Source organism: Emydura macquarii, unplaced genomic scaffold (assembly GCF_026122565.2).
Source record: "Emydura macquarii macquarii isolate MOO-44397 ecotype Brisbane River unplaced genomic scaffold, CSIRO-AGI_Emac_v2 contig_2960, whole genome shotgun sequence".
Taxonomy (NCBI): domain Eukaryota; kingdom Metazoa; phylum Chordata; order Testudines; family Chelidae; genus Emydura; species Emydura macquarii.
In genome coordinates this window covers 197,386-209,621 of record NW_027133097.1, presented here as the reverse complement: position 1 = coordinate 209,621, position 12,236 = coordinate 197,386, and the positions used below count along the sequence as shown (strand labels likewise).

The 12,236-nt window shown below is 48.7% G+C and overlaps 1 protein-coding gene across 2 annotated transcripts in view; it reads left to right on the top strand.

The window, feature by feature from the left end:
* ZNF395 (zinc finger protein 395) overlaps positions 1 to 11,665 on the top strand; it is a 38,163-nt gene extending 26,498 nt beyond the window's left edge. For both annotated transcript variants that reach the window (XM_067569930.1, XM_067569931.1), the window contains exons 7-10: positions 3,361 to 3,619; positions 6,279 to 6,371; positions 6,757 to 6,860; positions 10,910 to 11,665. In XM_067569930.1, coding sequence (XP_067426031.1) covers positions 3,361 to 3,619; positions 6,279 to 6,371; positions 6,757 to 6,860; positions 10,910 to 11,021 — 568 coding nt within the window. In that variant the 3' untranslated portion in view covers positions 11,022 to 11,665. The remainder of the gene's footprint in view (positions 1 to 3,360; positions 3,620 to 6,278; positions 6,372 to 6,756; positions 6,861 to 10,909) is intronic.
* The last annotated feature ends 571 nt before the right edge of the window (positions 11,666 to 12,236 follow it).

Here is a 12,236-nt window from a genome sequence, read left to right as displayed (position 1 = left end):
CTAGAGATGGAAAAGATTTGGCAGACCATTGAGATCATCCCTTGGAAAGGCAGGAGATAGTCTCCCAGTTGAGCATGTCTGAGGTGTCAAACTGGTACAGGCCTGGCCGGTGTGAAACCAGTTCTCAGTCCAGTGCTGAGCAGAGCGGTACCCATGTCACCAAAGCCACCGTCACCGTTGTCCCTACGTGTCAGCAGTCCCTGCTTTGGGGCCATGGATTGAAGGGGCCATGGAGATGGAACTTGAAGAGTTCCTCGCCCTTGAAGAGGAATCCCTTCAGGGTGGGCGCTCAGGCACTGAGGCTGCTCAGTGGACATAGAGCACGTCAGTCTCCAGAATGGTCAGTGCAGAACCTGTCACCAGCGCTTAGGGCAGATGCCAAAAGATTTACCCTGCACCCGATCTCCGCTAAACCTGTTGCTTGGGTTAGTCGGGAAGGCAGGAATCTACACTGGCTAGAGAATTGCTGCTAGCCCAGAGAGCTGGTGGCTGCTGTCACTTGCTTTTCAGCCCTCCTCAAGCCCTCTCCCTCTTGGACGCCACGAGGATGGGCCCGATACAAAAACCTGTTGAGAATCAGGTAGCTCAGTTCTGCGTTGCCCGCCCCTGCCTTCTGTGCTTTTCTCCATCTTTCCATCCTTTTCTCCCGGTCCCTCATCTCTCTCTCTGTCCTTCTTCCTTCATGTTTCCTGCCCCTTTGCTTCTGTTAACACATCCCCTCCTGCCTTCAGTTCCATTCCCACCTGTGCCCAAGAGTACAGTAAGAAAAGGTAGATTTGCCAACTATCACTCTGCTGGTATATTGCGTCCCTTTTCCCCAGCCTCTCTCTCTGTCTTGTCTGCGTTAGAGCATAAACGTTTTGGGATAGGAACTCTCTCATGTGTTTGTGTGATGGCTGCCACCTTGGCCAATACCAGTGAGCGAACCGGGGAGCCTTCAGAGCTAAAATTAAGAGTCTCTCCGCAGCCCAGGCTAAGAGTTGGGCTGGCAGCGAGGGTGTATCAGACTCATCATACAGGGGGATGCATAACCAACACTGACTAGTGAGTGACATCTGTACAGCACCTGGCGCAATGGAGGCCCTACTTCTGTTCAGGGCCTTTGGATACAGCTGAAATACAAATAAGCAGCAATGACCGAGACTGCAGGGTATCAAGGAGGGGCGATGGGGTGTGTCTTCAGGGCGTAGTAAGGCCCGCCCGCCCCTCTCCTCCCACTTCCAGAGTAGCAGGGACTGAGCGACTGTTCAAACATGGTATTTCTTGGAAACAAGCCCTGGCTTTATGCTCCTCTTTAAGCTGCTAATTAACTGAATAGAACTCAAGTAATGACTATAGTCGCTCAGTTCATCTAAGGCCTGTTTCTGGTGTGCTGGGGCCCCCTCGTGGAGATTCAGGCTTGGTTCTCCAGGGATTGCGACGGCCCTAAAGCAAAGGAATGTAAAGTTGAGACACAAGTGAGCTGTAAGCTCCTCTCTCTCTTCATCAAGTAGTAAAGAATACTTAGGTGGTTGCACCTCCAGCCTGCTGCCCCATTTGACTGATACAGGCACAAGTTGCAAAGCATGGCACTCCTGACTTTGTACAGTGACTGTGGGACAGTGCAGAAATGGGGTTATATCACATGGGAGCAGCACATAAAAACCTCCTGCTTTGTTAAACTTTCCGGGGGGGAAAAAAAATCCAGCCTCAAGTGGAAGTAGGTTTTGGTTTCGTTTTTTGTGTTCCGTGGTCTCCCTGCTGTGCTGCATAAGTTATCACAGAAGTGAAGCTGGATCTGAGCATAGGGCTGGGAGCCAGGAACTCCTGGGTTCAAAACCCGGCTTTGCCACTCATTTCCTCCAGGGCCGTGTGCAAGTCACAGTCTGTCCTTCCCCCATGCCTCAGTTTCCCCATTTGCAAACTGGGGATAATACTACCCCACTTTGCAGGGATATTGTGGTGGTGCCCGTTCTAAAACCTATGCCTGCTGCTCAGGCCCCGTGCCAATGTGGTTTTACAGTCTCACATTTTCCTATTCTGTAAAATGTTTTTTTTTTTTTTTTCTTGCCTTGTTTCCATGTGAAAGCTCCAGACAAATAGTGGAGGGAAACTGACTGTACAGAGGACATGGGGAAACTGACAATGCACAAAATACTGTCAAATGCACAAAATAAACGTGCTGGAAAAATAAAGAAAAATCTCTTCTAATATCTTTCTGTTAACGCTCATCGGGTTTTATTTGTAACAATAGTAGATAAAACAAAATTAGTGGGGGGTGAGCGTTTTAAGCTGATGATGTCCATTTAACTAGTTAGTACTTCTAAACCCCTTTGAAAATATTAAAGCACTGTCCCATAAAAGTGCTAAGTATTATTTGCGCGGTGACTGTAAGCCAAGGATACCTTTAGGGTGTGTCTAGACAGCATTTTGGGCCCTCAGGAGCAAGCCTCCCAGCCCAGGTTGACGAAATAGCTGTGCAGACACCGCTTTGAAGTTACAGCTTCAGCCCCAGCCGCAACGTCAAAGTGGTGTCTACAGCGCTCTTTTTACAGCTCTGACGTAAGTCCCGTTAACCCAAGTCTGTCGGCCGGCTCTGGGATGCTTGCTCTCACACGCTCTAAAATGCTGTGCAGACGTGCCCTTAGATTCCAGAGGTTTGCTTGGCATGTTTTGTACTGTCTTGAGGTATGTGACCGCGCAGGCCAGGCTGAGCAAAGGAACTGACGTAGCTGAATCTTTATGCAGCCGGGAAAGGAAGAAAGGAAAAATATTCATTCTCAATAGCAGCTAATAACACTGGGTGTGGTGGCAGGAGATGTTAGATGGTATGAACGGGCTTTCGAAATATTGGCAGAACTTCATGCTGATGTTTTACTGGGTCAGTATGTGCTGTTGCTGCTATGTGATTATTTCATAGCCGTTTGCATCTCCATTTTGGGACCAGTCAGCTCTCCAGGTTTCAGTACCCCTGGTGTGGGTAAGCCCATCAGTGCTCCTGCACTCAGCAATAACTCGCTGATGTCTTGAGCGTTAGAACTTGCTTTGCTGGCAGAGGGAGTGTTGGCCAGGACACCTGGTCTCTTTGAAAAGTGCATGGCGGAATCTTTAATCAGAGCGGGGCCAAAGAGACCTTGGTTTAACAGTGTAACCGAAGAAGGGGACCCTCTGCAAGGGTGGCTTCACAGTGTGCCTCACACGGACCGCTCTGAGAATGGGTTTGAGACCAGGGCAGGTCTTGAACCCATGACCTTTTGTAGCTCATTGGTCTGCATGCTGCCACCCATGTCGTGCTGGCACCTCATACAGAGCTGATTGAAAGAGGGTGTTTAGTCGTCGTGGTTATTGACTCGTATCCTTTACCCTTTTAAACCCCCGCAGAGATGGCGCCGACTCTGAGCAGCGGAAGAGGGAGGAAGATTTCTACTACACCGAAGTGCAGGTGAAAGAAGAAGCTGCTGCCGAGTCTGCCACCAGCCCTGCCTTTGGGTCCACGCCTATTGTCATCCAGCAGGCCCTAGCCAAGCCGGAGGCTTTGACTTTGGATCAGGCAGCCTTGGAGTCTCACCTGCCAAACAGTGCCCTCAGCCAGTCTGCCCCCAGTTCCTTCTGGCATATCCAGGCGGATCATGCCTATCAGGTATGTTGGCCGCTTACGGAAACGATGTAGTGGCACCTGGCATGCCCGTTTTTCAGGGCATTTATTTTCACGTCTGATGACAAGGCTCAGAAACCAGTTGGTTACTTACAGAATCTTTCTTACCACTTCAGACCTCTGGTAGTGACCAGTGCCTGGTGCGTCAGAGAAAATAACACACCCAGTGAATAGGTTGATCCGCTGATGGTCTGATTCTCCTTGTTTTGGCTTGGATAGCTATAAAAGTTAGTGATCCTAAAAGGATCCAATTCTATTTTAAAATCCAGTCACAGCCTTTGACTGTTCCTCCTACTGTATTGAGTTCCACAGGTTGGGTATAGGTGACATGAAGTGTTTTGATTTCTTGGTTCCAAATTTACTGTCTCTTAGTTTTGATCCAGTGTTTTCACAGCCTTGTTGTCCTCCTACCTGCTGGGCAGTCCTCATAATCATGGAGTTGCCGACCTGTAAATCTTTGTTTCGTGATCAGTGGATTTCTTTTGCTAACCTGTGTGACACAGTTGTTCTCTTGTTATGAGAACTCTAGTTTCCAGACACCTGGTAATTAGCCAGCTTGGTGGTATGCAGCACATCCCTGTGTATGCAAATAAAACACAACCAGGAATGTAACTATACTGGATCCTTGCAGATCTTGAGTACTAGGAGTCAGGAGTTCACATGCCTTTGAATACCTGAGAAGCAGGGGGGGGGGGATCCAGTGTAAATGCATCACTTACAGTTCCTCGTGCTACTAAACCTGTTAGGTCTTCTCTGCACACACACACAAGCTGTGTACCTCTTTAACGACACCCATTTAGTTAAAGAGACAAAACTCTCCTATTGTAGAGGCTGTTTATACTGGCATAGGTCTCTTTAGGCTTGTTCAGCTTATTCCTGTATGCGGAGGGGATTAAGTGCTACTGCTGTCAGGTACCTTTATACCTGGTTGCATGCTACTATACCTGGTCTAGTCTTGTAGACCAGTCCTTACAGCCCAGGGTATCCGTGTGTTACAGAGGGGACAACTGCTGTATCTAAAGCAGCGTTAACATTTCCATTGTAGCCCGCTGTCTACAGTCACTTTCCTCTTTCAGGTGTGGTCTCTGCCTGAAGGCAAGTGGGTTGTGTTTTCTGGTATGGAAAGTCGGATTTAAAAAAAAATTACCCTGCTTTTTGTAGTAGGAGAAAAGGGGAAAACATGGGGAGAGGAGGGAGGGATTCTTGTAACGTTTTTCTGACTGGTCCCACGGTCAGCTGGGGGTTGAAGTTGAAATTTGTGTAACTAGCTGGGAGAAATCTGCTTCAGGGAGAAATGCTTCTCGGGGCTGTGGTGCAGCTCAGGCTTACCTGGAAGGAAAGCTGCCTGCCGTGCATGAACAGTGCCACCGGCACAGAAGGGGAGCAGCTACGGTTGGAGAGGAAGGGTGGCCCTGTAGTGAAGGCACTAGACTGGGGCTTGGGAGATCAGGGTTTAATTCCAGGCTCTGCTACAGAGTCTGTTTAGCCTTGAGCAAGTCACTTAAGGGTAAAATTTTCTAAAGTGGGAGTTTAAATTCCATTGACATTCAGAACCTCAGTCTGTCATAAAAAATGAGAGGTAAGGCTTCTAACTCACTTTTGGAAATTTTACCCTTAATCTTGGGTTCCCTGTCTGTCCCATGAGGATTATATTTCCTTTCCTCCCCTTTTCTCTTGTCTCTTCAGCCCTGAAGGTAGGAACTAGGGCTGCTTCTTGCTGAATATGTGTATGTACGTTCCTCCCACGGTGAGGCCATGGTCTTGGCTGGGGTGTCTAGGTGCTATCATAATACAAATAAGTAACCCTAAGGAAGATGGCTGCGTGCGCACGGTTGCGGAGGCTGCATGCTAAAACGTGAACTGAAGGTGCAGGCCTGCGACGGGGACTCTGCCCCTCAGCTCTGTAGCAGCCAGCAGCTGTGTTAGGTGTCTGCCCGGTGGAGCTCAGAATCCGTGCCAGATCAGGGGCTCTGAAAGCTGGCATCCCATAGCTCCTAGGACTGGCAGGTCAGGCACCCTCTGCTGCAGACCTCAGAAGAGTCCTGGAGAGGGTGTTCTGGTGGGACCTGGTGAAATAGTTCCTGGTTCAGGAATTGACCTAAGAAATGTCTTTTACAAACCCCCTTAAGGGAACATGCAGGCTGCATGGTTTAAGTGTGCAAAAGTCAGGGAGAAGGGGTAGTGAGGCTCCGGAGTTAAGGCAGTGGTTCCCAACCTTTTTTGGTCGGGGAGCCACAGATATCATTTTTACAACCCTGACGGGCCACCAGTCTCCACTAGCAGCCATCCTCCCCATCCCCACTGCAGCCAGACAGAAGGAGTTCAGCCTCCCTCCTTGCTGATCTCCCTTCCCCCTGGCTGCAGCAGGGAAACTGCACATCTTGTAGCCCTGTGCGCTCCACCTGGGTCCCTAGGCAGCGGCTCCCTTCTGCAGCCAGCGGGAGGGGAGCGGCGGGTCACTTTGAAAGACCCCACAGGCCACAAGTTGGGAACCACTGAATTAAAGTGTTTTGACCAGTTCACCCAGTGAGTCAATGACAGATGGAACCCTGGAGTCCTGGCTCCCCTGTCCTTCCAGTTACCAGCACTGCTGCTGGAGGGGTAACGTTAAACCACTAATCTTCCCTCCCCTTTCCTTCCACAGGCCTTGTCATCAATTCAGATTCCGGTGTCACCACACATATTCACCAGCATCAGCTGGGCTGCCGCCACCTCCACCATCCCCTCTCTCTCCCCGGTGAGTCATGCTTGCGTAGCTCTTTTGTCTTTACGCACAGCACATTTGAAAGGGTGATTGGGCGAGGGTGTGGGGGGCGGGGCGGGCACAAAGAGGGAGTTTTAAAGAGAACCTGGTTTAGCCTTTGTCGCTCCCTGAAGCTAATGCGCTGTCTGAGGTGAGATCTGCCACCTGCTGAGAGGACATGGCACCACAGTGGTGTGTTTAGTTATGCAGGAACGTATCTGTTCTCTATGCTGATTCATGCACCCAGCAAAACCAGTCTCCATAGGCTATCGGGTTCAGAAGTTGGACTGGATCTGTCTGCCGGGACAGACCCCGGCAGCAGAGGGTGAACACTGTCTGGTGTGTGTGATGACCAGCTGGAACTGATTCTCACATGCAGGTTCGAAGCAGATCACTGAGCTTCAGTGAAAACCAGCAGCCAACGCCAATGCTGAAGTCCCACCTGATTGTCGCGTCTCCTCCCAGGGCTCCCAATGGTACCAGGTAAGAGTCTGCAGGGAAGGGAGACAGGGTGGGGACCATGCTGCCCTGGTACTATAAAAAGAAGAATCCTAGATCAGGGTTGGAAGGGACCTCCGGAGGTATCTAGTCCAACCCCCTGCTCAAAGCAGGACCAACCCCAACTAAACCATCCCAGCCAGGGCTTTGTCAAGCCGCACCTTAAAAACCTCTAAGGATGGAGATTCCACCACCTGCCCAGGTAACCCATTCCAGTGCTTCACCATCCTCCTAGGGAAAAAGTTTTTCGTAATATCCAACCTAGACCTCCCCAACTGCAACTTGAGGCCATTGCTCCTTGTTCTGTCATCTGCCAACACTGAGAAATAGTGTTGAGCAGAGGAAGTAATGAGCAGGTACCATATCCTGCATAAGGACAGCTGGGTGTGGTTACATCGTTGCAGGTGGGAAAAGGTAGGATGCTGTTGTGGTTGTGTTGTATTAATTTAGATGGAATATATGGGCGCAAAAAATGAAAGGTGTTAACGTGACGTGTCGCCATCCAACATTAAAGAGTGTTAAAAAGGTTCAGGAGAGACCTCAGCCTACTTAGTACTATGGCAAAAGCACCATTAAACAATCTTTTATTAAAGATACAGGAAAAGAAGGGAATGCAGTTAACGCGTTTGGAATGTAAAAGTATTCAGTGAGGCTTTCATTTTAACAATGTCCCTTGTCGTCTTTAGCTGACGAGAGTTTTTAGATTGGAAAAACCCATTGTTTGACAGTCTTGTCGGTGATATGACGGATGGGGAAACATGGGACTGAATACCTCCTTTTTGGGGAAACATGGGACTGAATACCTGAAAAACTGGGTTCTCTTTCCAACTGTGTGAAAGATCCCGTGTGATCTTGGGCAAATCTCTTAACCTCTCCATGCCTCAGTTTCCCCATCTTCCGAATGGGGCTAATAATAATGCTTGCCCTCACAACATTCTTGGGAAAGCTCTTTGGGGCAGCGGCTATCTCTTTGGTCGGTGTTTGTGCAATGTCTGCCATAGTGGGGTCCTGCTCCATGACTAGCTGTGGTGGTAACACCAACAATGTCCTCAGTTCTTTGATATCCCCGGTGAGAAAGTGCTGTCCAAGGGAAGTTACTGTTGACCCAGTTCTGCCTTGGCCCAGATCTCTGGCCTTGTCTCCTACCAAGTTTCCTCCTATCTCCTCCACTCTGTAAAGGAGGACCGCCCTGATGGTCCCTGTATTTCCTAAACCTGTTCCATGCAACCCCTGTGTGGAATGCCCTGCCAGTCCCTGTTAGCCAAGCCATCACCCTCTCCTTTTCAGAAGTCTCCCTTTCAACTCTCTTGACCACCTTTTGGGCACTGGAGAAATCATCGATGCTCTGGGTGGGGCTAGGTGAAGTAGAGAGGTAAGATGGTGGTGGGGATGTTTTAGAGCTTCTAATCTTCTGTGGCACTTTTGTATTGGTTAAAGCCCCACCAGACCCTCCTTGCTGGGGCCTTCTGCCTGAACAGGTCTCTTCAACCCAACCTCTTTAGCCTTGGATGAGACATGAACGGAGTAGCCCAGACATGTCTAATATGCATCCCGCTGATCGGCCTGGTGCTGTCACACTTGTTTAACTTTGCATGGGGCAGAGGTCTACGCTCGTGGTCCCCTGCGCGGGTTAGTGCCCTGCAAGGGAATTATCCCATGTTCCCACGAAAGCCCCACAACCCCGAGAAGCCTTCACCCAGGAGACCAAACGCATTCCTGCCTATTTCGGGGTTACCCTGGGGGCCTTCCTCAGCCAAAGCCAGAGCGGGCCTTGCCGTATTTTAAAAGCCGTGTCAGAATCTCCTGCGGTGGCATCAAGTCTCCCCCATTCTCATCCCACCCCAGAAGGCTCCAGTTGCTCTGCTGCCCCTAACCTCAGGGCTCAGTTGTTCTCCCCTGCCCCCTTCCAGCTTGTTCCTGTTTTAAAAAGGAAAATTACATTCTTGCTGCTAGGACCAGCTATGGCGTGGAGCCATCTTTGGCAATATATGCATCATAATAGACTTCCACTGTGTCATGCCTTGGGCCTCAGATTTCTGGATTTTCAAGCCCTCAGGTGAAGCCATCAGATCTTCCCACACTGCTAATTTACATCAGGCCCAAATCTGTTCCGGTGTGTCACTTCAATCCAGCGACCTGTTGTACACTCAGCAGCCTCTTCCTCTTTGCTCTCTGCATGTAATAGCTTTGCCTAAATACTTAATAACTGGGGAAACTATTCTTCATTTCTCTACCTAAAATCTCTTGTGTAGTGCTGGTGGTACAGAGTGGCTGCCACATTCCACCCCAGAAGTGGCTGCCACATTCCACCCCAGAAGTGGCTGCCACATTCCACCCCAGAAGTGGCTGCCACATTCCACCCCAGAAGTGGCTGCCACATTCCACCCCAGAAGTGGCTGCCACATTCCACCCCAGAAGTGGCTGCCACATTCCACCCCAGAAGTGGCTGCCACATTCCACCCCAGAAGTGGCTGCCACATTCCACCCCAGAAGTGGCTGCCACATTCCACCCCAGAAGTGGCTGCCACATTCCACCCCAGAAGTGGCTGCCACATTCCACCCCAGAAGTGGCTGCCACATTCCACCCCAGAAGTGGCTGCCACATTCCACCCCAGAAGTGGCTGCCACATTCCACCCCAGAAGTGGCTGCCACATTCCACCCCAGAAGTGGCTGCCACATTCCACCCCAGAAGTGGCTGCCACATTCCACCCCAGAAGTGGCTGCCACATTCCACCCCAGAAGTGGCTGCCACATTCCACCCCAGAAGTGGCTGCCACATTCCACCCCAGAAGTGGCTGCCACATTCCACCCCAGAAGTGGCTGCCACATTCCACCCCAGAAGTGGCTGCCACATTCCACCCCAGAAGTGGCTGCCACATTCCACCCCAGAAGTGGCTGCCACATTCCACCCCAGAAGTGGCTGCCACATTCCACCCCAGAAGTGGCTGCCACATTCCACCCCAGAAGTGGCTGCCACATTCCACCCCAGAAGTGGCTGCCACATTCCACCCCAGAAGTGGCTGCATGTCAGTGGTGGATAACTGAATTCTGTGTGTAGTTTCCCTGGCGCTTTGTGACTCTTCAGGATGAAAGCTGGTAGTATTATGTATTTGAATTATTTGTGCTAACTAAGATCAGCCAAGACTCCCTTGTGGTAGGCAATGTGCATAATACACATAGTAAGAGACAGTCCCCATCCCAAAGAGCTTATGATTTAAATAGACGTGAGAAATAAAGGCTGGGAGAAAGGAAGTGTTGTAAAATGGGGAACTCATAACACAGGTCAAGTGACTTGCCATGGATCACACATGGAGTCCGTGGAATTGACCCTAGATCTCCTGAATCCCTGTCCAGTACCTTAACCATAAGAGCAGCCTTCCTTTAGATTAGAATTCTAATAGTGATGCTGCAGAGATGACTAGTATTGCTTATTCTTGATTTAAAGCAATCCAGAATGAAAGCGAGAAAATCTCTTGGTTTAAATTTCCATTTTCCTTGGGCTTCTTCAGGATGGAAACAACCCTAGGCCTAGTCTACACCAAAAAGTTAGGTCGACCCAGCTACCTTGCTCGTGGGTGTGAAAAATCCACACCCCGAAGCAATAGAGTTAAGTTGGCCTAACTCCCGGCATAGACTGTGCTGGGTCGACAGAAGAATTCTTCCATCGACCTAGCTACCGCCTCTCGGGGAAATGGGTTACGTAGTCCAATGAGAGAGCCGCTTCCATCAGCATGTGTGGTGTCTACACTGAAGTGTGTTACAGCAGCATAGCTGCAGTTGTGTTTCAAGTGTAGACAAGCCCTTAGAATTCTAGAAGCTCCCACGTAGGAAAGAGATGATATAGTAGGTCCAGCCCATCTCTGCTACTGCAGGGTTGCTCTCTACTGTGTATGTCCAATGCTTTATTCACACTGAGGCTTCCTCCTCAGTTTAACTCAATCTTGCACTACGTTGTAAACGCTCTTTTCTCCCCTGAGCTCTGCAACGCTTTAATAACTGCGTTCCCATCTTGGGTTTTTTCATTACTCTGCAGAAAAGTCCGTGGCGAAGCGAAGAAATGCCGTAAAGTGTATGGAATTGAGCACCGAGACCAGTGGTGCACGGCCTGCCGGTGGAAAAAGGCCTGCCAGCGGTTCCTGGACTGAGCACATGAACGTTTCGGGAGTATGGAATCTCTCTCTCTCTCTCTCAGCCAAGAGCACCCAGATTTGGTCATCGCTGCAACCCGGGCACAGCTAACTTGGAGGTATCTCCTGTGGCTTCAGCAGAGATCACAAGAGCTGCGTGTAAATTCCAAGTTCTGTATATTGTATGTCTGCTGGATTTATTAATTTTTTACACTTTCTGTGGGTTTTCTACAAATGCGTTGTTTTGTTTTGTTGTTAAACTCTCACATTTTATGGTAAAAATAGAGGGGGAGAAAGAAAGCTGGTTGCATGGTGTTCACAAGAAACTTGTTGTTTGCTGGTCAAGGGACCAAAGAACTTTTTTCTGATCTTCCAGCTCAATGATAGTCTACTGAACTTTCAGGTCAGTAGCTGGGATAAGGAGGTAAGGATCATCTCTGTGTTACTTCACTGGCTAGAAAAATCTGGTGGTGTTTTTTAAAGGGACACTGTTAAACTCTCATTGTTATTCTAAAAAAGGAAAATGATGTTCGTGTGTTACTAGTAACACCTTAAATTACTGGAGTGAGAGGAATTTAAAGTTCTTTCCTTTGCTTTTTACCAGTGATACCGTGTTTACTTTTTACACCTCTCATCTCAGACAGTAAAGCTGGACTGCCATGTCTCTGGTCAGTTTCATGTCCTGGTTTTCATGTGTTCTGATGCAGCTGCATCAGGAATGTTGAAATCCTGAAATATTATATATTTTTATTTTTAATTGGGGGAAAAAAACCAATGCTGATTTTAAAACAAAACTGAAACTTTTTTGTTTATCTTACATTCATCAAAACAGTTTATTTAACCTAGAAGGACTAGGAAGGATGGACATGCAAAAATGTAGGCCCCTGATTCAGCAAAGTGCTTGAGTACATGTTTACATTATGTTGAAATCAGTGAAACTAAAGTATATGCTGAATGAGATGGGATTACTTGCATGCTTAAAGATAAGCATGTGCTTATGTCATTTTCTGAATCAGTGTCATAGATAGACATGTTATGAAGTCCCAAATTGTGAAAGATGTCTGAACCCAATTTCCTGGCTTTCATTTTTTTAAAAATTCATATTCTCTTTCCCTGATTCAGATGTTTCTGGTTTTAATTTATCTGTCACTGGGTTCAATTTACTTTTCCCAGGGGTTAGAATATGTCCCTGTTTGCCTGATTTTTCACTTACGGTAATGTAACTTCAGTGGA